General features: G+C 43.7%; 1 protein-coding gene across 1 annotated transcript in view; it reads right to left on the reverse strand.

Moving 5' to 3' along the window:
* Window positions 1-25,045, reverse strand: part of RABEP1 (rabaptin, RAB GTPase binding effector protein 1) — a 59,956-nt gene extending 34,911 nt beyond the window's left edge. The window contains exons 1-3 of the mRNA XM_066636676.1: window positions 24,922-25,045; window positions 2,365-2,490; window positions 117-320 (exon numbers count right to left, since the gene is read on the reverse strand). Of these exons, the coding sequence (XP_066492773.1) occupies window positions 117-320; window positions 2,365-2,490; window positions 24,922-24,964 (373 nt within the window). The 5' untranslated portion in view covers window positions 24,965-25,045. The remainder of the gene's footprint in view (window positions 1-116; window positions 321-2,364; window positions 2,491-24,921) is intronic.
* Window positions 25,046-26,030: the final 985 nt, after the last annotated feature.

Genomic DNA, 26,030 nt, shown 5'->3' on the forward strand with positions numbered 1-26,030 from the left:
AAGTTTTAAATCCAAGTCACATTTTAATCAGTGATACAACTGAAAAGACCCCCTTCTTTCTTTAAAAAAAAAAAAGTTCATTGTTTCAGCAGTTCACCCACTTCCTTCAGCCCTACCTTTCATGATAGCTTGCAGAGAAGCCACCTCTTCCTGCCATTGCCTCTTCACCTCATCGATGGCTTCCTGCTTTGTGTTTTCAGATACGGTAGCAACAGCTTTAATGTTCTCCATTTCAGCCTGGGCTTCTACAAGCTGCGTGCGCAGTTTCTCCAAGTCATCCTGAGCTGCCTGCAATACTGCATTTTGTCTTTTCAGATCCTCTGAGGTTAAAAGAAGAGAGGAAGGTATTTCCACTTAAGAAATTCAAAGGATTCTCTAACCACATTGTTACTGCGTGGCAATTCAGTGGAACCAGACTACTTCTCCCAGCAGTTTGCCCTACCACCTGGACACCTTTAAAAGTAACAGTTCTCTTACACCTAGCAGGGACAGAGCACCAACTCTTCTATTCATCCCAATGCAGAAACCTTCCAAGGGTGTCTTTTATCATATCTTTTGCTATGTAAAACCACTTCGTGAAATTTCTTTAGAAGTGATATATAAATATTCATAATCACCAGCACCAGTGCCATCCATTAAAAAGCCTGGCTGGCCCACTACACTTGAGACAAACAGAAGATCTGTAACTGGATCTCCCCACAGGTTTTTTCAAAGCTAAATGAAGTTATAGGAAGCCCATTATGTGGCCTGGGGTCATGTCACAGAGAAAAGGAGTGCTTACACCAGTCCCCATCCATGCTGTTTGCTAGTTTTGGTGTCACACTTAGTTGCCCTAATAAGTCCTTTGCAGAAAAGGTGAGTCAGACCCTTCAGTGTCTTAGTTCAGCGTTGGTCAACCCCTTCTCTTGCCTGATGAGTGTTAATCACCATGACTCAGACAGGATTTGCGGAGAACATCAGACTTTATGCCTGGTCTCAGATCTTCTAGAAACCAGTTCTCTGCAGCAAGCCAGGGCACTATCCTCTACTCCCAAGGTTGTGGTAACAGCAGTCAGTACAAAACCAGCTCAGGCATTACTGAGTAGACACAGTGGGAAAACAGGACCATCAGCTCATTGCAGAGGTTTTGGAATGACACTATTCTCAGCCAGCTATTGCTTCCTAAGGTGTTCTCTAAACATACGTATAAAGCAGGGGTTCAAACTTTTAGGCAGGAGGGCCACATCATCTCTCTGACACTGTGTCGAGGGCCGGGAAAAAAGAATTAATTTACATTTCAAATTTGAATAAATTTACATAAATGAATATATTAGAGATAGAACTTATATGAATGAATGAAGGTCTTTCGATAGCTCAAGGCCTATATAAGGCCTTGCACAAAGCAAGGCCAGTCTTTCCTTTGCTGCTGCAGCTGCATCACAGATGTGAAACAGCAGGCAGTGGAGGAGCCCTCATCCCACAGCTCACGCAAGAGGTCAAACAGTTGGCTGTCACTCTGAGAGCAGCTGCATCAGACCAGTGTGGGCTCCAACAAGTCTCTGGAGAGCCAGAGGCTCACTGAAGACTAGAGGCTCCCTGAGGGCCGAACTGGGAGTCTTCAAGGGCCACAAGTGGTTTGGGCACCCCTGGTATAAAGACTGAGCTCAATATAACTGCACATGTAACCAGACATTGTCAGCCAATCCAGGTGTTTTGTTTTGTGGCCGATATACACATTAAAAAGCAGGATGTGTTTTATACAAACATTGTATCCTCCATTTTTAAAAAGGAACTATCTTCTGTGTCATACCACACATTCCACATGATTCATTTTGGAGGCTGGAGTTTAAGAGGAGTCCTTGCCATATTACCAGACAGCCATCCAGGACAAGAGAATTCAACTCACGTCATGCAAGAAAACATTTCCAGCAGTTTTTCCCTCTTACCAGATTCAAAGAGCTCCTTAACTCTTCATCTTAATACTCTGGAGCAGTAGTTCCCAAACATTTTAGCACGCTTTTTAAAATGACACTATTGGGACCCACCTAGTTTTACCAGACTTTTAAAAAAGAAGTTATATAAAGAAATTTTTTTTTTATAATTAACAACAACCGAAAAAAAGACCCTCAAACATTTATCTCCCTGCATTTACACATGCTTGCACACTGTAGGAGCTGAGCTCTTTGCAGAGTAATTAGCATCTATCTGATTTTTGAATAGCCTCAGGGCTTGAGGCAATTCTGATTTTTCCATCACATTTGGTGACCCACCAAAAGTCAGGTTGCGACCCACCAGTGGGTCCTGACCCACAGTTTAGAAACCACTGCTCTAGAGACCTTATTGAAGAATGCACTTTTACATCAGTTCAAAGAATTTAAGCCTTACCTTCCTTAGCCAGGTACAGCTCTTTAAATTTGGCTCTCTTTTGGTTAAATTCTTGCTCGAGATGCTGCTTTGTACGCAGAAATTCAGCATTGACTTTTTCCAGTTCTGCTACTCGTTGAAGGAGGACTGAAAGAAGCAAAAGGGAGGAAATGAAGCACAGCATATACATATATATAAATCTTACATGAACAAAGCCAGGTGTTCTCATCATCTCTTCAGAAGCATGTGTCCCAAACAAAAACTCCACAAGATTTTGTCTAGAAGAGTTGCCCTTGTCTGCTCTATTAAAAGCATTTCTATCTCATCTATTTTTATCCTACAGATAAAAGGCAGTTTTGTCCTACTCAAGGCAGATCAATACATGAAATAAAATACATTCATACCAAGCAACCATCAACCAACCAACACAGGCATTGAGCAGAAGAGTAGAAAATTACCTGCCATTACCCACCTCTAACACTTGGTTTAACAGTAGTATATTGACCCCTATAAACAAGTAAGGAGCTAGACAAGTCTTTCAGGGCAAAACATTCTAAAATCTGCATGCCACCAGGTAGTATTTATTTACTTTTTAAAAATTCTGTCCTGCTCTTCCACCCCAGCAGAGGCCACCAGGGCAGCTTACAACACCTAACACGAGCACAATTTAAAAGACAATTTTAAAAGAGCACTGTAGTAAAAAGAGCAAAGCAAAACACTACACAAGCATAATTAAAAGCAAAAAACAATCAAAGCCCAACCAGAATAAATAAGTCTTCATTAGATTAAAAGACCGCAATGACTGAGCCACTTGGGACTGCCGGGGAAAGGAATTCCACAGTTTGGATGTTGTTATCTAAGAGGCCCTCACCAATTGCATTTCAGTTAGAGCACTGGCTCCCAACCACACAAGGTCTCAAGTTCACCTTTGATCACTTCCAGCCTCTCATCCAGCAAGTCCTACCCCTCAGACCACCAGAGAGGACAGAGAACAAACCGCCTGCAGCCAGAGACAGCACTGAAGCATTAGCTGTGGATGGTCCATTCTCTGCCTTCTCTGGTGGTCCATGGGGGAGTGCCCTCTTGGGAGATGCTTCTCCATGGACCATCAGAGAGGACAGAGAACGCGTGCAACCCCCAGTGTGGCTCATGAGATTTGGATAAGCACGTCCCAAGTCATGGAACAATACTGTATCTTCAGCTGAGATCCACAATGCCTCCCATGTAGTACTTTTAATCAGGAACAAAATCCGTTTTCATTCTCTCTGTTCAACATTTTAGTCCTATCCCCAGAGCATCAGAGCTTTTCAGTAACAGCACAATTCAAGTACAACCTGGATCAATACACCCGCATTATATATTAGAACTGTTTACACATTGCATGTGTAACATATACAACATAACAAGTATAGCGTTAACTACATTAGCAATCCCCCAGCTGCTTTGCAAGTTCAGAAACCCTCCACCCACCCTCTAATACTACTCTGAGCCACAAACCCAGCATCATATCTTGCACCTCCTTCCACCTAACGAACTCAGGATTTGTCAATGTTCTTTTGAACTCTGCCTGCTCAAAACATCCTCCACTTAAAAAGTCTGAGCACTGCATCCTGGTTAAGACGTTACTTTAAAGCAGCCCAATCCCAGACGTTATCTCCTCTGCTCCCCAACTGGTCTTGGAGAAGACTTACTCCTTGTCTTGCTGCCAAGGCCAGCAAAGACAGAACTGTCACAGATACTGGAGAAGGATGTGGTCAATTCTATCAAGCCCCCTCTTCCGACAGGATTCTAACTGAGATCAATATGGCCCTCCACGGTAAACATCAGGTGTATGGTCGTAGTTTGTCCTAGGGTGGAAGATCTATAGGTGGAAGCATACCGCACTAAAAAAAGGCAGCTTAATTCAAATTTGTTTGCTAGCTGCCTTTGTTTGCTAGAAGGCATAAATGGTGGAATCAATCAATGCAATAAATATCAGCCTCAAATACACCAGCAGAGCTACCCTTGCATATCTGCAGTTGCGCGCGCGCACACAGAGAGAGAGAGAGAGATCCACACCACATTAATTACCTGGAATCTAATATTTTTACAGTACTCTGATTCACAATCACCCACAGTATGTGATCCAAGGACTTCAACATGAGCAGAATAGTACTACTGAACTCTTGATTCAGAGTGCTCCCACAGTCATTCACTTTGCTTGCATTGTTTTGGGTCCAATTCCTTTCTCCAGTCTGATATCAGGGAAGAGGATGCACACTACAGAGCAATCTACTCCCTATGGCAGCTATGTCCCATCCCCAAAAACTACATAAGCAGGAGGGGGAACACCAGACAATGGGCTGCTTTTTACATGCCCCCTTCCCAATTTTCTCTGATTGCGTCCCTACTTCCCCCTTAGTATTTCACCATACTCAGTGTCCAACCCCAACCCCCAAAGCCTCATGTCTTATACACAGAAATATAAGAAGTCATTTCCTTGCCTTCCCTCTATCCCTCGTCTAGAAACCAGTTAATATAATTCTGCTTCTCTCACACACATTAAACCAAACCTCACTCCTGCCTAACAGATGATTTCAGGCTTTTAGAATCTACTTTGCTTTCATCAGAACTCAGCAACCACAGCTAGGTGCAAATTAGTGGTGGGAACAAGTGCCTTCAGAATGAAGGACCAGGGTGCCTCCTCTGGCTGCACACTTAGTCCAGAAATTTGTTTTCAGTACCAAACAAAGATCACTCATAAATCCACTCCTGACTTTGCCCCAAGCTTCATTTCAGCAGCAATGTGTAGGAGGGGAAAACTACCAGTGTCTGTTGTGGCTATCATTTAATAACTTGGAATCAGAAAAATCTACTGCAGATTACAAAAGATCTACCAGGTTCTGATCTTCCTTCTGTCCACACCTTCTCTAAGATAGCTATTCAGAATACTGAATTAAGATTCACTAGTGGGCCAGAAGATCCTTGTGGATAGCGATAGGTAAAAAAGAATACAACTGAACATTGCATCTGATGCACCACTTGGAAACAAAATTGATATGATTTCATGGTCAGGAAATGGAAATAAAATACCAGGAAACCACTGTGTTATCATAAATTTGACTTCCCATAAGCAGCACGCTTTATAATCTTTAGAGAAATTTATCCCTTTATAGGAGCCTTGCAATATGGCCTATTTTAATAAAGAACTGGACAGGGTGATAGGTAGCTTAGATCAGATGTTATGGCAGCAATACCTAGGTCATATTGTAGATTAAGTTCCAAGCAGTCACACCAAGATTGCTATCTGGTTAGCAGTTTGTTTTTTTTACTATTAATGGCAACCAGAAGTACCCAAGGTTTTAAAAGGGATGACAAACAGACCAACTTGCTCAAAAATATCATGCTTAATATGAGGAATATGGGAAATCCTCCAAAGGCTAAGAGCACAATCCTACACATTTTTACTCAGATGAACTTTTGTATTAAATGGGGCTTACTCCCAAGCCTGCACAGATCTACATTCTAAGCAAGTGCACTGCCAACTTAGTCTCTAGCACAGCCATTTTCAATCACTGCGCCGTGGCACACTGGTTTGCTGCGAATGGTTTGCAGGTGTGCTATGGGAGTTTGGGGGAGTGTCAATTATTAGAAGGGCCGTTGGGGAATGTGAGCCCCCACCAGCAGCATGGTGTGCCTTGTCAATTGTCAAAAGACTGATGGTGTGTCTTGACAATTTTAGTACCTTGTCAGTGTGTCATGAGACCAAAAAAGGATGAAAATCACTGCTCTAGCACGCACTTTCTAGATGAGAAATTTGCCTAAGCCAATGTTCTTCAACCTTGGTGTCAGGACCCAAAGGAGTCATGAAGCCTCAGTTGTGGGGTCACAGCAACTTACAGGAATGAAAATATTGAAGACCCCTGAACTAGGACATCACCAGGTAAAGGGAGAGGCACCTGATATACCCCTTCAGGTACCAGGAGTTTGGGTCCCAGTCTTGCTCAGGTTCTTAATAAATGTGCTAAAATAGCTTTCACTAGTGCCAGGCGTCATGGTTACTTCTTCAGTTCTCTCCAATAAATATACTTGGTTACAGTGAAGAGTGCTGATGGGGCATGTTACGAAGGTGGGGAGTGGGTGACAATAGGGGCAGAGAGTGGACAGATAGGATCCTGGGAGGGGGTGCAAGATTGATAGCGGGGTCCCCAATCTTATACTTTATATATTGGGTGGTGGCACAAAAAAGGTTGACGAACACGGCCTAAGCAGACAGAAGGAGTCTGGTCTTAAATCTCTCCGAACAACCTAAAATCCAATACAGAATTGCTCTCACTGCTTATGCATTTTCCACACTGAGCTTCCCTGCAGCTGTGCTCCCATTCCTGACACTGTAATGCTATCTTCCATATTTAATGACAGTGGCCATGTATATAGTAAACAAAGCCTGATGACCGGGGGAGGGGACACGCAACCCACGGAACATCACCTGACTGAAACAGGAGATCGGAACAAGTCACGAACAGGTCACTTTATAAACACCAGCATGAGACTGCCATGATGCAGCAGTGTCCATACCAGCCGTAGTGCTGCAGCAGTGCTACCCATTCCCATTTTGACAGTTGCTTTCCAAAGCTTCATGTTTATAAATATTCATAGCAAACCTAGTTTCAAAAGCACTGTCATAACAGGCTTGCACAAATGCTCTGAAATGGACTTATTCCAATTCAAGGGTTCCCAGGCTGGGGGGAAGGGGAAAGATGAACATCATGGTCTGTGTTCATTTTAGAGACTTAAGTTCTAAATAAGCCCTTCAGTTTGAAAATCTGGAGGACAAGTAGGGGCCAGGGAAGAAAGGGAGCTGTGGACCTCCTAGAGAGGAACAGATGGAGTCCCAGGAGAAACTGAAAATAGAGAGAAAGCCTTTTTAAACACCTTCTGAACTATAGTGGAAATAGGGAAAAAACTTTGCAATTCAAGTAGCACATACCACAAAACAGACAAGGAAAATATATTCTTAGAAAGCTGGATTTTGTTCTGGCAAATCAGTGCTAGAGAGAATTTACTTAAACTGTGGAGCCCTAAGTATTTGGGGTATTCAGAAGAACAACTTAGAAGTCATTGATATTTCAAGATTAGGGACCTTTCTGATATGGAACTTCAACAAAGTTTGAAGTTATAATTTCAAATGTTTTTGTACTGAAAGAGCTTCATAAACTTCTCACCTTTCAGTTTGCTCCTTCCGGCACTCACTCTCCCACAATCAAACACCATCCCTTTAAAAAACTCTCTCAACTGCTGCTTCAAGAGTCTAGCTGGTGCAAGCAGGACTCAGGCAGGGAAGCTATGAGAAAACATTTGTCTGACTGGTTGTCTTCTATCAATGAACATCTTTGTAATACAACAGGGAAAAAACCCCTCCTAACAAGAAAACATTCTTCCACATTTACACAAGCTGGAAGAAACGTTGCTATAGGTATGTAATGTCAATTACAGCCCATATACTGTAGTTTGCACCTTAAAACTGTTTGGCAGACCAGATTTCAATATTCTGTGGTCCACAGTCAAAATTCTGTGTTCCACAAAGTACATGGTGGCTGCTCCAGAACTAAGGCAAAGCTGATTATCAGATTAATTTTTAGCACAGGGTCTATTTATAAAATAGCATAGAAGCTTTTTCCTGAATGCCTCAAGTACAGAACAAGAAACCAGGAGTTCAGGCTAGCACAAGCATAGTCGGAGCACAACTTTTAAAGACTGCAAAATTGTTTTTAAAACAAAGATCCAGAGGAGTTGTTGAGTTAGTTCACAAAAGAGCCTTTATGTCACTGTACTACTGTACCAGTAGTACAGCATTAGAATTGCTATTGAGTTTTTTGTTTTGCAGACAAACACAAATACTTCTCTCGAATAGCTATGCAAAGGCGGCTGTGCTTCAAGGAACTTCCAAATGCAGCTGATACTCTTCCATGAATTTAGTTTTCAGTCACACTAGGAAGTCTTTAATAACAATAATGTGACCCATAGTTTTGATTTCAGGAAGCAAATACAACATCCTTTAAGTCTGTCATTTTTGATGGTCCTAATAAAAGTTATCAAGAAATGATGGCTCCGGGATTTTGTCTAGCAGACCAACATGACTACCTATTTTTTTAATCTCCCATAAGCAGTCACCTATGAGTGAATTCAGAATCATGCCTCAACAGGAATGGGAGCCATGACTTTTGCCCTAATGAGCCTCCCTCCACCACTACCACCCCATGTCAAGCTAACAACTTCCAAAGACTATTGCCTTCAAGTCAAAGATTGTTTATTGTATTAGCTAATAGCCATCACAATAAGATAAAACATGTAAATCCAAAAATACATCAAGATACAAACAATGATAAAATGATAAAATGAGGTCAAAATCAAGCACAAAAGGCACCTACACCCATCATATTAAGGAATCTCCTTTACAATCTACCGCTATTTCCCCCAGGTAGTTGGCACGAATAGTTCTGGCAGCTTCAGCAAACAACGCCACACTATAGGTGACTGATGGGTCACAATCGGAAAGTAACCAATACAATTTCATACGTGTGTTCTCTGTTGCCTTCAAAGAGTTCTAACCTTGGATTGTTTATTCCTATCTTCAGTTTGGGAACCAATGGATCACTTGATCAGAAAGTGAACAGACCTGGCTGTTCCACACCAAAAAGGTGAGGGGGCAGAACTGCCCCTTTCATGGATCCCTAGTGTTTACATAAAGCTTGAAGCTCTGATCCCTGGCCCAAAGCCAGGAATGGCTTTGAGATCTTTTTAATTGCCTTTTACATTAGCAGGCACTGCTGTGTCACCTACACTTATCTGCTGTTTTATATTATTTCATGTATTGTAGTTTATTGCATCTTGGCGTCTTATCTTGTAAGCCACCTTGAGGCTCTCATAGCAGAAGACAAGGTACAACATATTCTAACAAAACAGTCAGGCTTTGGAGGGTATTAGGCAGGAAACTCAAGCCTCTCATCTGTCTCTTCTCACAAGACCCACTAAAACCAACAACTCTTAGTATTCACTGGTTAATACACCACACACAACAGGCTTGCATTGGCAACTCTGAATGGCTCCGGTATAAATCTCCACGTTCCCTTATCAAAGCACTCCTCATAGTGTCCAAAGCAACCCTTTCAACGGCCTACAGAACAAACTCTGAATGATGTGTCTATAGAAAATCTAGCTAGTGCTTCTTCACGTAGTTAAGTTGCAATGCCTTAACGCAGGGCAGACAGTGGCTAACTCAGCAGCTTGAAAAACAGGAATTTGGGAGGCTGATTCATTATTTTGAACATCTGGACACAAAAAGTTCTTGGCCATCCCAACCAGTTGGAAGGTGATTTGAGAAGGAATATTGCTCAAGATGCAAAGAGTACTCTGAGAACAATATGCAATTTAAGGAGCAGGGTAGAAGACATCAAGCTCACATGGAGAAGGTACCGTTTTCCTGTCTTTTGACCCCAAAAGACCCCCCCAGGTGACTCAAACAAGAAATTAAGCAATTTTTACATCTCCATACATGCGCACACAGGTGCATGCTCTCTCTCTCTCACACACAAACACTGGAACACCAATAGCAAACAGGCAAAAAGAGACTCCAAGAGCAGGAAAGTCCACAGGATTTTTGGCTGCTGTTACCTCCAACTGAAGCTCTGATGGTGGAAAACCTACCTACACCTCAAGAAATCAATTTAGAAAAATATATTTACTCTGTCCCATCAATTCAGTTGCTATACTACACAGCACAATTTATATAAGAGATTGCAGTCTCTAGTAACACTAGCCAATGAATAAGACAAGACGGCACAAACCAAGGATGAAGGACTTGCTCGAAAGGTAAGAAATGTCTTGAAATACCTGAGAGCAGGAGACATCCAAGGCAAACAGCAACAATGTGATAAGAGATCAGGAATGGAAGAATGATCAGAACAAACAACAACTGGATACTACCAGCACAGCTCTAATAATTAATACCTAAAGATTCAGAACAGACAGAACTCTTTTAATTCTTGCCTTAAAGGTTAGGATTAACGTGTTCATGCCAAAATAAACAGTATCTTCCCACGTCTAAACTCTCAAAACAGAGCATAGATGTGCATCTACTGAACACATAGTTGAAGGTTGTTTTTCTATGTGAAAAAAACAGCCATAAGGAAAAAACTATTTTCTTCAAGACTTAAGACTGAGCGTAATAAATGAATGTTTGCGGAGTGCTTCAAGAATATATTTAAAAGTATTATATAGATAAGAGTCCTGGAGTATCCACTACCATTTGGACCACGAAGGCTTTCACTAAGTTTCTCACCTATCAGCAGGAGCAGTGGCATAGCTAGAGGGGGTCAAAGCACTAAGTTTTGCAGGGAGCCTCACCGCAGCATGCGAATGGCTCCTCTTCCTCAAAGGCATTCCCAGCAGTGGGAGTAAAAAGCCAGTTTTGCTCCCACTGCCAGGAATGGTTCTGAGAGGGAGGGACCACTTGCATGTCAAGGTGAGGCTCCCTGCAAAACAGAGTGCTTTGCACCCCCTCTAGCTATGCCACTGAGCAGGAAGCAAGTCAGGCTACAATGTTTGTCATTTGATCACTCCAACAACGTCTATTTGAAATACTGCAACAAATAGCAATGACAAGTTTTTGAAATGGAATCTAGTGTCCACATGTGGAAACAAAATTAGCAGGCACCAAGGTAACTGTCCGCACATCAAGACAACTGACAATCTCAACTGTAAATCTACTGCTAACAAAAAAGAAGGGTATCTGACCCAGTCATGAAAACATTTACTGTACTCCAAATTATTTTTCACATAATAAGATTTGATAAAACCGTAACTGCAAGGAACTTTTTCCACCCACAATTCAGATCCTGAAATGGGTTTTGGTATCCTAGTTCAGCGTGTTCACAAGAGATGTACCCAACTGGTTTTATGTTCACTTTTGTTGTCTTGCCTATATCCTTTTGCCACCATAGCTCAAAACTGTACAACAGCCTGGGCACATAAAATGAAAAAAAAGAGTAGTTTAGGATTTTTAATTCATATGGTAACTTGAACCATCTGTTTCCACACAGGTATTGGGGAAAATGAACTGGCTTCCTTGTGTACACAAGGAAAGTAATCTAGATTAAATAAGGATTTGGAATGAAACCACATTAAATCTCTGTATGAACAACACAGTTTAGAGCTGAAGCAATTGTATTCCACCTAGTTTAACTTGGACAGAGAAAGGCTATCAACAATAGCAGTGAGTTAATAAGATAGCATTTGGATGTCACACATTGCTTACACAGCTCAAATGCTTTACATTGCCAGAGGCAATTTGCCTCTTCTTCCAGGACTGCCATGTCTGAATTGCCACTCTAGGGTGATGCATTTATTAGAACCAATTTAAATAAGGGACAGGATAGCCTCTCAGTGTACTTCATATGCACAAGGCCCCAGGTTCAACCCCTGGCAGCATCTCTAGGACAGGCTGGGAAAGACCCCCCATCTAAAACTCTGGAGAACAGCTGCTAGTCAATGTAGACTACATCAGAGGGACAACAGGTCTGATTTAGGAGAAGACAGATCTTATGTTCACCAAAACATCACAGAGTAATCAGTAAGCTTTTGAACTCTCCATAACTCTTTCAGGCTGGATGTTAAGCAAAACTTTAAAAAAAGAAAACAAAAAAGAAGAGGGGGACAAGTCTGGACATGTCAAAGGATATTTCTCTAGTCATATCAAGGGCATTTCCTAAAACACAGCTGCTACCTGGGGTAACAATATGCACAGGCATCAGAGGTCAAATGCATATCAAATTCACAAAGTCAAAGCTAACCAGTGGCAATACAGTAGGAGCAGAAAGATAGCTTGACAGAGAAGGGAGTTTATGACACCGGCACATCTAGGTCATATTAAGCCATAAGAGAAAGGCAATTTCAAACAGGTATCTCCAATTTTCCATTCAGTTCATATATGCAAATTCAGTACAAAAATGTGTGTTCATGCAGGCAATGAACTGTGCAGGCTTGACTGCACAAAGGACTTGATCACGCACAATTAAGTAAAGGCAAAGGGTTCACCTGCACTGCACACACACAGCATGCCTACCCAGAATCAATGTGAATACAACCTGTGTCAACTGCCGTGCCAACACCATCTAAGCTGGGCATCAACATGCCCCTCAGGTTATTATTTATATCCCTCTTTTCCTCCCACAAAATGGGACACGCAAGATGGCTAATCACAGAGATTAATATGCAGGCACATTTATGAGGGGAAAGCAAAGATTTGGAAAGACTTTCACTGCAGCCCACAATCCATGCACTTCAATGCAATGCACATGGAACTGCTGCAGGATAAGTAATCATATTATGGACAAGTGTATCCACCTTATATAGTTAAGCATGTGTGGGGAAGCTGCTTGTGCATCAGTAGTATAGAAAAATACTCATTCTTTTCTATACACTCATAACTGAGTGTTTTTCCTCAGAAATTTCGTTTAAGAGGTCAGGAGATGGGAAAAGGAAGAGAGAACTGATGAGGGGGCACAAAAACCTTGAGCTCGGTGACCGGATGAAAGCTAATTTAAGGTATGCACTTGTCAGAAGTTGTCATCTCACGATAATTAGTAAGCTTCTGTACCCCTACCGAAGGAAGAAAAGTGAGCTGTACTACTATCATAACAGCCATTCTCCAAGAGAGTTATCTTACAGGGGAGCAATACACTCTCGATCCCAAAGTCCTATATCAATGAGGTAAACAAGCACTGAAGGGTCTTGCACATATAACTATTGTATGGTCCCTACAGTTTTCACCAAGGAAACTGGGTCATTTTCTAACCATCAATGGAACTACAGCTCCCATTTGAATCACCAAACGAAAGATGCAAGTCCTCGTCCTTGCTTTCTTATTAAATGCGCTAAGATTTATATCCCGTCCAATTTAAAGGCTTTTTTTCCTTGCTGCTTTTTTCATCTCTTACATCCTCCTAGCCACCTCAATCCCCAACTGAGGGCTATAGGGGGGACAGGGAGAGAGCTACAGGAACTATGATGCTCAGCAAACCAACCACCTTTGCACCACCGACCCCTTTAGGAATGAAGACCACTAGTTTATAGATGCTTGAGAATATGTCATTCCTCCAGCAATAATCTTTTAAAAAAGAACATAGTCACAGCACATGCATCATGCCATGTCATCAAGCAACCCACACAGCGATTGCCCCCCATTTTTCAAGGAACCGAGACTGCAGACTTGTCTAAATGTATTATAGAGCAGTTTTGCACAGCAAAAGCACTTCAGCAATTACCGTATTTTTCGCTCCATAAGACGCACCTGACCATAAGACGCACCTAGTTTTTAGACGAGGAAAACAGGAAAAAAAAATATTCTGAACCAAATAGTGTAATAAAATATTTAATAAACTATAACAGAATAACATTTGAACCATGTAAAGTGAACAGCAGTCAACAGTGGCATTAAGAACCATTATCACTGAGTGAGCCCCAGTGACTCTGAGACTTACTTCTGAGTAGACAAGCAGGATTGGGCAGACTGCCACCCCACCCACGCTTTCCTGGGAGTGAGCCCCAGTGACTCTGAGACTTACTTCTGTAGACAAGCAGGATTGGGCAGACTGCCACCCCACCCACGCTTTCCTGGGAGTGAGCCCCAGTGACTCTGAGACTTACTTCTGAGTAGCCTCTGACTAGGAAGCAGAGCAGAGCGGGCAGGGGGTGGGGCCAGGGCTGGGGCGGAGTTTTTTTTTTTTGGCAGTATTTGCTCCATAAGACGCACACACTTTCCCCCCCACTTTTTTGGGGGGGAAAAGTGCGTCTTATGGAGCGAAAAATACGGTAAGAGTATTAAGTGAAGATAATCTGGACAACATTAGTTCATGAAGGTTGCACAAAGGAAGGGATAGTACCACCACTTCTCTGACCACATCACCCCAAAACCTTTGACCACGCACAGAGCCCTGCTGGTGCTTTTATGTAAGGAAAGACTCTTTTCCCTGCTGATTCCACAAGGCATCAGAAAGAAATATCCAGTTTCCTTCCCATCAAGTTGGCAATCCAGGGCCAGAAGATTAATGGGAAGATGTCAAGGCTCAACATTTGAAAAAAGAAAGTAGGAAGTTACTGCAAAATTACTACAATGTAAACCTATCTTTCTTGATACCCAAACAAACGCCCCTAATCATACAGACCTTCAGAAACTAGACTACAAAGTGCTACACAACCCACTCAAGGGGGATTTCCAAAGGAACCAGACAAGAGCTTCAGGAAAAGTCTGCGGATGCTGTGTACTACCTATATTGCCACAAGCTGCATAGCACGGGTGCAAGCTACCATGAATTTTCAAGGATTGATTTGGAGAACACAAGACTGTATCACAGGCAGGATTCTGTACAATGGCTAATGGTTATAAATCATCGTATGCTACAATACAGCAAGTTGCAAATGTGTGAAAATGCTAGTGTATTTTTTTTTCCTATTCCAAGAGAGCAATTGTCTTTGTGCCTCTATAGATGCTAGGGAGACGGTAGGGTGAGGTCGAAGGGTTCATACAGGCAAAACCTATAGGAAGTAGTAAGAGAGTCACAAATTGCCTTCAGGACAACTCTCGCAGCATAAATGTAGAGTGTCTTTTCTTTTTTAACTAGAGCAACAATGCTTTGGTTCATATGCGCCCGTACAAACTGTACTGTGCTGTTCCAGGTCATTACACGAAGTAATTACAGATAGGCAAAAGCTGCCTTGCAAGGTTTATTTACAAGTTCCAAAGAAGAAAAATGCAAGTTCAGGATACTGGCATCTTTTAAATGGGATAGTTTCCAAATAACTATTAACAAGATTACCATAAATCTATATGAAAAGGAGCTAAATAACCAGGAAAGGGATTTTTTTTTTTAGCAAACCTGTTACTCGATGATGCTGCAACAGTCTGAAATAGAACAACCATTGAGCAATAAATCAACAAGTTCAATCAGATCAAAAGGATCACTCTGATTCTTTTCTTCAAATAAAGCAACTGATCTTAGTTCTGCTAGATCCATTCACAAGTCAAACCCAGGGGGTCTTTACAAGTGATTTTCACATTAGAGATGTTCAACTGAAAAGATCTCAAAACATTTCCTGTAACATTCACAAGTCAACACATAAGCTTTATTATTCAACTAAGAAGCCCCAAATGCTTTAGTCTTTACCTGTAAGGAAAGCTGTATTGGAGGGGGATAGCTCTGTACTTAGCAGCCACAGATTTGCTGGCCAAATGAAATTTTCATTATTTAACACAAAAATGCTTGTTCCCTGCTGACATTTCCAACCCTGGTCTCTATCACTGACCTGTTCCCAGTCTCTGCCCATTCTTTTTTCCATGTCCCATTGGCTCCTTGTTAACAAAAAACTGTAAATCCTAGAAGTAAAAAAATCACATAATACAGATAAACTTAAGTTGAACGATCTGTCCCAACCTCAGCTTGGGACAGAATGGATTTGGCTCTGAACAAGCAGTTCAGATCGTTCACTGAGAACCTGTGGCTGTCTCTTTCTATTGGGGCTCTGATCATATCAGATTTGACTTCATTAACTTCTTGAGACAATATTTTTGAAGTCCTCCTAGAAAACCTGGTGGCCTTGGGAAAAACAATGTAGCTGCCTAGAGATAAAAGGTTTCCATGGGTTACTGGAACCAAGGGATTTAAATGAGCAGCTCCACCTCTCATCCATTCTTCAGCACTAGTGTTCTTGAGCAACTCCCTTTGTTTGAAAGAAGACGGTCAAACAGAAGCCACTTTCAAGTTACACACTAATGAGCTTATTTGCCAATCCATGGGCTAAACAGGGCCTACCCACTGCAAGCTCAACATACATTGTAGGCTGACAGAAGCAGAGAACTGAGAAAACTAAAACTGCTTAAAACATATAGAACATGCTCTAAATGGCAAAGTTAAATAAAGATAGTGCCTCTCATTGTGGAGAAACTGCAATTGTCATTTCTTTTCAAGGACTAAAAGATACAACCCCCCCCCCACTCCACAGTCAAGAAGTCACCAACAAAAGAGAAGCAACCCAGCTCAGCAAAGGATTCTACAGGATTTCTACCATAAACTTGCATATGTCAAGATTTTGACTTTCCAAGTCTAAAAGTACAGTAAATATATCCACTGAGCTCTTTACACAATTATTGTAAAATTTGTAGCATGCACTACCTCCAAGGTCAGCATTTTATCCTTACAACAACCTTGTAAGGTGGGTAAGGGCTGGCATTGGGACTTGCAAAGGTCACCCAGTTAGCTTTATAGTAGAGGACAACCTGTGCTTCCAACATCTAAACCTACCACACTGACTCATCCATTCCCTTGCATGCCACATCAAAAGCTGCTGTTCCAACCTGAAAGCTCTGTCATCTGCAGAGATGAACCCTCTTCTGGGCAATATCATATTCACAGTGTCATCCACACTGTTCATTCAATTTTTTCATACTACACGGCACTATAAGGGAGGAGCACATGCCTAGTTAAAAATTCAACAAGGCTGAAGCAGGACAGACCTCTTTATCGCACTTCCTTAAATTCAAGACAATATGTTTAGATGAAAATTATGCAACCCACCATCAGGATACGATTCTTGTCCATTATTTCCTTACTTGAAACCCGATCAAGTGTTACAGAAACATTTGATTGGTTTTCCTGTAGTCCAACTCAGTCCCAACCAGTGGCATTTCTAGGGTTTGCATCTCCCAGTATAGGAGGCCAGTGCTTCATCCCCATGATGGGTCCCCCCCACGCAGCGAGCAGGACAATGCCCCAGGCAGTGGTGTGGTGATGCACCACTGCCCAGTCCCTGCTGGGTTTTTGTCTATAACTGTTGATAGAAAAGAGATATTTCAATGTGGTTTGTTTCATGGCATTCTGCATGAAATTACGCATCAAATGATATGTAACATAATAGCATTTTTCAAAAATACCAAGATTTAAAAATTTTTGGCCAGTAGTGGTATCACACCCCCCCCTCCCGTGCGCGTCACCCATTGTGGCCTGCACCACCACCCCACACCGCCAGCATTGCCACTGGTCCCAATAGTCAGCATTAGGCAAAAGGAAAAGAAACAAAAGCATATGCCAAAATACAAGAAGTTATAGTTTTCTACCAGAACAAATAAAACAAATAAAAATTCAATAACAGGGAGAATATGCATTGCCCAATTTTATCTGAAAGTAATATATTCCAATACTACTCCTGATCAAGTCTACTCCAATACCAGATCAGGTATGCCAGGTAATACCAATACTACTCCAATACCAGATCAGGTATGCCAGGCTAGCAGGGGAAGCAATTCCCCATGGAAAAGGGAGATGGTACCAAGTATTTCCAGCTGAACACATTATTTCCTAGATCCCAAACAAGGCAAAGCAAGGCAAGGCTGATCCCTGATCCGCAAGCTGAAGCCTCACACTAGAAAGGAGGGGGCAGCAGCCCCCATGATCCTTTTCCCTGCTTCATTTTGTGCACTCCAAGGAGTCACAGGAGGACTTCCCCATCTTCCTTGGCTGGCTGTCACCACTCATTAAATCTTTACTGCACTTGCTTGCTTGCTCACTCCCTCATTCCCTTTCTCTGTTAACTTTCACAACTCCCACCTCTCACAGGACAGACAGGCATGCACCATTATCACCCTGGCAAGAGGGCTGGTATATTGCTTCCAGCTGAAGCAGCTCCCCACTGCCCCAGCCACCAGCACAGTGGACCTCCACTTTACAATGGGTATGCTTTACAATCAAATCACTTAAAAATGGGAAACAAACTTCACTATACAATACGTTCTTCACTTTATAATGGGCTCATGGCTGCCACCAATAGGACCTCATGGGCCAATCAGCAATGCAAATACAAGTATTTGGTAGCATCTCGGCCAATAAGAGTATTTCTAACATTGCGGCTGTGTGTCTGGAGGGAAGGATATAGCCCAGGAGTCTCTAAACTTTTCAGCCGAAGGGCCGCATCAAATATCTGGCACAGGGTCGAGGGCTGGAAAAAAAGTTAAATATAAGATTTAAATAAATACATTAGAGATGGAACTTAGATGAATGAATAAATGAATGGGTTCAGTTGTCCAGGACTTCTCCAAGCATGAACACAACCCAAGAGATAAAGCACACACTTAAATGGACCCCCATTCCCTCACCCCACAACTCTGGTTGTGTTTGGTCAACTGGGCCAGAGGTGCTCAGGGGATCAGAGACTGGCTATGGGCCGAATAGAGGCTCGCAGCGGGCCGCATCTGGCCCCCGGGCCAGGGTTTGGAGACCCCTGATATAGCCAATGAAAACTCTGATGCATAGGAAAGCCTTCTATGTAGTGGCTGAGTGGGCAGCAGTACTTTTAACACATTGTGGCAGTATGTAATGAAGGAAGGATACAATCTTACTGTATTTTATAATTACATTATGTAAACAGATAACCATGGCCCGTAAAAGAGTGCAGCAGTCACCTTTTAAACCTTTCAAAGAGGAAAATTGCTTAGTTCTGTGGCAGAAACATCAACTTTTGAGATCAATTACCAAAAAAACTAATGCATTATTGGGTTCACATTATCATATTTTCACAATACCATGGTGTTGCTGGAATGGATTACCATTGTAAAGTAGGGGGACCGCTCTACTTGCTCCCTGCCTTTTACACTGGCACAGTTTATTTTGACTTGGCTGCTCTAGAGCAAGAGACTTGCCAGAGTCTTCCCCCCATTTGAGAGTAGCAAGCCTGCAGATCCCACACAAAGACATTATCTAGATATTCAATCCTGGAGTCACTTTTGATGCAAGACATACAGACAAGATTACATGGCATAAGAAATGATGTGTTGCTTACAATCACAGCATACCAGACATCATACACATGGGCACACTCCTCTTACATCAACTGCAATAGCAGCAATCCCAACAACCAAAGGGGAGAGAGAGGGTATATGATCAGAGCATATATGCAATCATTCTCTCAAACCTTCTTTGCAAGTCTGGGTCTCAGTAACATGGACAACTACACTGCAAGATGGCCTCAGCAACCACTGTGCCTGTTTAAATAGTACATTAGAATTGCAAATAGCCACCCACTTGTGGCAAGGAAGAATAACTTTTGAGCTACCAGGCAAGGAAACTTTGGACACACTGGTCTTCTCCCCTTTACCACCTTAGTCATTTGTAAGAAAAATGACCAAACTGAAATATGTGGGCTAGCAAGCTAGAAATTTTGGTAAACTTGTAAGGTATGAGGTTGCAAAACCAACACTGAGCAGCTTGTGTTGGAAAAGACTTTTTCCAGCAGTATACTCCTAACTATGAGAATATACAAAAATTACCCTCCTGACTGAATTCATATAAAGTTTCTTAATACCGAGCCAGACCACTGGCCTGTGTAATCCAGTACCCATCTACTCTGGCTGGCAATTACTCTCTAGAGTCTTATATACTACAGCAGTGGTTCCCTAACTATGAGTCGGGACACACTGGTGGATTGCCACCTGATTTTTGGTTGGTCTCCAAAGAGTGATGGAAAGATCAGATAATTAACTGCCTAAAGTCAAAAGTCAGATACTGTAGCTGCTAATTACCCTGAAAAGAGCTCAGGTTTGAAAGGCACACACAAATCTTAGCTGCCTAGTTCAGAAGTTATGACAAAGTATGGCTTGCCACAAAAATAATCACACAGGCAGACACAAGGGGAGATGGTTGTGCACAAGTCTAAGACTGGCTCACATATTACCAGCTACCAGTTTGCCATTACATCTGGGCCATACAATGGAGCCATTATAGGGGGCTGTCCTCCCACTCCTTGCCTGAAAAGAACTTGCCAGCTGCCTGTGGACTGGAAAAGAGAGAGGAGGCATGGGCCAGAGGGCTCCCAGGTGTTCTCTACTGGTACTGTAAGCCCGGCTAGAGATAATTCTGATCAAAAGGCAGGTTATAAATCTATAAGTTGCAAGCTATCTTGAATGCCTCCCATGCGGAGGGGAAACTGTACACATCAATTCAGTGCCAGTGCAATGAATAAAGGTTTGCTGCAGTTGTTGGTTCAGGTCTGGTTTTCGTTTTACGAGCTGCTTAAAATACCTCTCTGAAGATATGGTTACATTTACGTACAGAACAATATTTTCCAAAACGTTCAGTGCCCTATTTCAGTGTTTCTCAACATTTGTGCTCTGCTGTACCACTACACATAGTTCACCTATCCAAAGCACCATCAGAAGTAACTGATGATTGTTTCATTGCAAGTTACTTCTGGGTTGGGAGGGCAGGTGCAACACGACAAACACCAATAAGAGGCTCAGGGTGGACAGGAAGGGTTTTTCAAGTGCAGAAAAGTATGCTTTGGAACTTCCTATCGCTACTTGTTGTGTCACACTCTTTGTCTTGCTGCTGGGCTGCGGGTGTCCATGGGTCCCACATGTACTATCAGACACTACCTCCAGTACCACTGGTGGCACACATACCACTGGTTGAGAAATACTGCCCTATTTCATTAAGCTATTTATTCACTGGCTTCCCAACAAATAAGTTAACCATAATCAACATAAACATTTCAAGATGTTAGGAACACAACAGTAACCCTACTGGATCAAACCAACCCCAGTTCTCTAAAATAGAGACCTAGAGATTTCTGGAAAGGTTGTAAACCAGGCACGAACCCAAAAGTCTGCTTCTGCTTGCTGCTTTCCACCAAATGGTATTCACTTGCATACTGCCTTTGACCATGGAGGTTCCATGCAGTCATCATGACTAATGGCACTTCTGAGATTTCTTCTCCATGTGTTTGTCAAATCCTCTTTTAAAGTCAGCAAAGCTAGGGGCCATCACCCCATCTTGCGGCAGCTAATTCCATTATGTATCATGCACTATATGAAGAAATTCTTCCTTTCTCTAGTTCCCAGGCTCATTTATTGCCTACACAGATAAATTTTTCCTTCAAACTCAAATAAGGCAAGAAGCAGGATAATTTTTATTGCTCAGTTTTTTTTTCTTATTCTATGTTTGTGCTGCTGTTTTGTATAACAGTATTGATTGTACTGTTTTATTTATGTTGCTAGCCCCTTGGGTATCTTAGATGCAAGGGGAAAAGTGGGATACAAATGTTTTTAAATAAATAATGAAATAACTACAGGTTCCTCCTAAAACTACACGTACCACTACACATGATTTCCTTCAAGCCCAGTAAAAAATTTCTGCAGTTGATAACACTCCAATGCAAAACTCCTCAACTAGTTTTTTTGCTACTTTTCTGAATGCTATTCTTTGCTTCTATTGGTAGATACTAAACAAGCTTTGAGTGGTTATACAAGTCTGCAGGTATCAGATAAAACATACTACCTGGGGAAAAGAATCTCCTTAATTAATGAACAAATGAGTGGCATTCCAGATGCTTAAGGTGAGGTCCTACAACCACTACATCACAATATGGTGACATTTAAGTCCTGATCTTGTGAACAATTCAATATTTACTTATTCATCCAAATTAGAAGGCAGCACAAGTTCAACAAGGTCCAGAGAACTCATACAGGTGTTCCAGACTCAGGCTAACTCCAGATATGTATACCTATACTCACAAGGATGAAGGGAAGAATAAACCACATACTGTATATTCATCAAACATTGGCAGCAATATATTTCCTAAGAATAGCAAGATGGTAGATGCCCCTAACATTCAACTTGCAAGATTTCCCTGTTCACAAACCCATGCCATGTAAATAAATTGGCTTTCAGTTGTGACTCTACATCTTTTAAACTCCCTCCTTTGAGAAACCTGCCTAGTTAACCGACTCCAAGCTCTGAAAAATCTTGTTAGACCTTCCTGTTCTGGATTGCTCTCAAGGTTTGGATGGGTTTGGATGGGTATCAGGGATGGCTATGATTGTACTGCATGACTGATCTGATTTACTGGTTTCAAAACTTTTGTTTTATTCTATTTATTTGTAGCGATGGGTTAATTGTTGCAAGCTGCTTCAAAAAACAAAGAGGGGTGTTAAAATAGGGCATAGAATTGTAAATAAAATAATAAATAAAAATAGCACTGACTTGTATGTTATGATCTATGGCTATAACAAATACAATTTGATTTTTGTGTCCCTACTCAAACACCCCTTCACCCAGGTAAATCCCAGTGAGAAGCTCATTCCTATGTAACTTCACACCCAGCTCATGTAACCATCCTTTCACTTCACAAAATGGGTGCACAGCTAACCTATCAAATTTACATGCATGCACACACCTCCTCCAAAATCCCACTCTGTTACCCAACCCTACACTCTGTTCCATACAGAGTCTATGGAAAACACCTATCTGTACTGCCTCCCAGAAGATTTTGTCCATTACAACTCTAATATAGATTATTAACTTCAAAAAGAGAAAACAAGGGGCTGAAGAGATCTGTGCACGGGCTGCAGTAGGAGGCTGAAGGAAAAGGGAAGAGATCCATATGTTAGAAAGGAAACATTTGATGGTGAAAGCAGCTGTTCTATGGAAAATAAGCCTCATTTTTCCATGGGGCTCAATGGACAAGAGATATAGACTGCAAAAGAAGGTCAAATGCTTTTGTAGTGGTGACTTTAGGGCTGGTTCACTATAATTTTATTAGGCTCATTTAATGAGAGGCCACTGGAAGAGGGATCATGGGACAGAAGAGCAAAAATCCTGCAGCAGAGGAATTCTTAGAAGAGTGTTGGACTGTGGTGGAAAGGACAAAAAGAAAAAGCGATAGGAAGAGGTAGGCCCTAGGCAGTTAAGAGACTAAAGTGTTGGAGAAAGTCATCATCAAGGAAGAAATGGGTACTGGGAAAGGGCTCAAATGTGGAAGAACATGTCAGGTGGGGTGGGACATAATGAATGGAGAATAATACTGAGAGGAGGAACCCTTGGGGGTGGAAAGGAGAATCTACTGTGGTGAGGGGAGATTGAAAGACTAAGGGTGCGAAAGGAAGCCATGGGTGGGGGAAAAAGTACTACTGAGATGGGTTGAAGAAAACAAATGAATAAACTGTGTAGTATGAGGTGAGACACTGGACAAGATGGTGGTATCACTCAGCAGTGAAGACCCTGCTTTGATGTAGGAGACCCAATCTCAATCCCTGGCAGCATCTCCAGGTAGGGTGGGGAAAGCCCCCTTCCTAACACCACAATCCTCTGCATGCCTACTCAGAAGTGAGTCCCACTCTGTCCCATAGGGCTTACAGCCAGGAAAATGTGCTTATGGGATTGAAGCCTTCATCTCTGGAGAGTTGCTGTCAGCCAGTCAGCACAGCCAACACTGAGCTGGATGAACTTGGGGCCTACACAGTACAGGGTTACGCATTATTAGCAAGGCCATTCAGATGGGGGGCTATGGAGGAAATATTCTGAAGCAGCCTAGAAAAGCAATGTGCTGATGGAAAAAAAGGGGAAGAACCTAATTGGGGGAAGGGGGGAAGATTGCTGTAGTTGCGTCCGAAACAAGGATGGGGGGGAGAAATGTGGGGTATTCCTGCAAAGGGAAAAAGCCATGAGGTCAGAGAGAGGGCCAGAAGTAATTGCTGGGGGAAGACTCCAATGGGGGGGGCAGCTATAGTGGAACCAGAAGCAAGAAATAACATGGGAGGGCAGTGGACCATATGCCAGCAAAGAGGAAAAGCCACATGGTAGGGGAAGAGGCCACAGGCAATTGCTGGGAGAGGGACAATGGAGGTGAGTGGGCAAAAGCTGCCAGTGTGGGTGGGAAGGCACCAAAGGAGGTTCGAGGAAGAGCCCTTCAGGGGGGCAGGGGCAGGGGCAGCTGAGAGAGGCCCCCTTCCAGCCAGAATCAGGCTGGGTATCCAGGCATGCCTAAGGAAGGGTCAGAGGTTGTAGGGGGAGGGGGGCTGGATGAGAGGGGGCAGAGCCTGCTTGGGGTGGCTTACAGGGGGCAAAAGGGGAGAGGAGGCAGAGCCCACCTGGGTGAGGCTCACAGGGGGCTCCTGTAGAGGGAGCAGGAGGGGAAGGGGGACTCAGGGGAAGAGCCCATGGGGGGAGGCTCACAGGAAGCTCCGGCAAGAGGGAGGAGGGGACTGGGGAGGAGGGGGCAGAAGCTGCCCAGAGGGGGCTCACAGGGGAGGGGGGCGGAGGAGAGGTTGGCTGAAGCTGCGGGGGGGGGCTCTCAGGAGGCTCCTGGGAACGGGGCGAGGGGCAGAGCGCACCCAGGAGGCTCACAAGAAGCTCCTGGGGAGGGGGTGAGAGGGGCACTGGAGGACAGAGGCAGAGCCCGCCCAGGGGGGCTCCTGGGGAGGGGGAGACGAGGCTGGAGGGGAGGGCTCACAGAGGGCTCCGGTGGAGGGGAACTGGAGGGGAGGGGCAGAGTCCGCCCAGGGGGGCTCACAGGGGGCTCGGGGGAGGGGCGGATGGGAGGGGGCAGAGCCCACCTGGGGGGCTTCCGGGGGAGGGGGCAGAAGCCGCCCAGGGGCTCCCCAGCACAACCTTTGCAAAGCGCCCCTCCCAGGGGCTCTTCCTCCCCCCACGGCTGCTGCCGCCTTCGCCTTCCCACCCCCCCGGCGAAGGCAGGGCGGGGGGCAGGCCCCCTCCTCACCGTCGGGCGACTCCGGAGCAGCGCCAGCCCCGGGCTGGGCCATGGCCGTGCCGCGGCCGGGTCCGCTACGCCAGGCGCAGGAGCCTCCGCTGGCTGCCGGCCCTGCTGGGCCGCCTCATTCTGACAGGCCGGGAAGGGGGAGGGGGCGGGGGCCAGGCTGGGAGAGCGAGGGGACTGCGCATGCGCCAGGCAGGGCGGGAGGGTGGCAGAGTGCTCCTTGGTGGCGTAGCCAGAGGGGGGCTAAGCACTGAGTTTTCAGGGAGCCTCCCTGGGGCGTGCAGGCGCCCCCCTCCCTTTGGAGCCATTCTGGGTGTGCATTCTGCAAGCATCCCCCACCCAGAATGGCTCCAAAGGGGGGGGCGCCTGCACGCCCCAGGGAGGCTCCCTGCTTTACCCCCCCTCTGACTATGCCACTGCATCACTTTACAGGGGGTGATGCAGGAAATAAACCCCAAAGTGTGTGTGTGGGGGGGGGGGAGAGTCCTTCACACAAATGCCACCCAGTTGAACTGTTCACATGTTGCGTGGGCAGGACCCTTAAACTCGCGGACCCTTAAACTCGAGTGTTCCACTGCTTGCATCTTTCAGGTGTGCAACTATGGGTGTGCAACACACATACACCACAGAAGATAGACCACCAAGGAAGGAAGAAAAGCCCCCCTAGGGTTTTGCTCCTGCCTCAGGTGGGAAAAAAAAAATCAGGCTACAATCCTAGGAAAGCTTTTTCCTGGGAGTAAGCTCCACTGAACAAAATGGGCCTTACTTCTGAGTAGATATGCATAGTTTGCACTGTAGTTCTTAAGAATTTCATGATGCATTGCTGCCTTTCTCAAATTGTGGGTCAGGATCAGGGTGACCAGATACACTGGAGCAGTGTTTCTCAAACCGTGGGTCAGGACCCATCAGGTGGGTTGCGAGCCCATTTCAGGTGGGTCCCCATTCATTTCAATATTCTATTTTTAATCTATTAGACTTGATGCCACCATGGTACGTGACTGCATTTGGGGAAATGTTAACCTGTACTTTTAACAAACTACTATGTATATTAGTACATCTGCAAGATGCAAGTATATTAGGACATCTGATCTGCAGTCATCATAAGATCTGCA

Source organism: Tiliqua scincoides, chromosome 8 (assembly GCF_035046505.1).
Source record: "Tiliqua scincoides isolate rTilSci1 chromosome 8, rTilSci1.hap2, whole genome shotgun sequence".
In the NCBI taxonomy this organism is placed as follows: Eukaryota; Metazoa; Chordata; class Lepidosauria; order Squamata; family Scincidae; genus Tiliqua; species Tiliqua scincoides.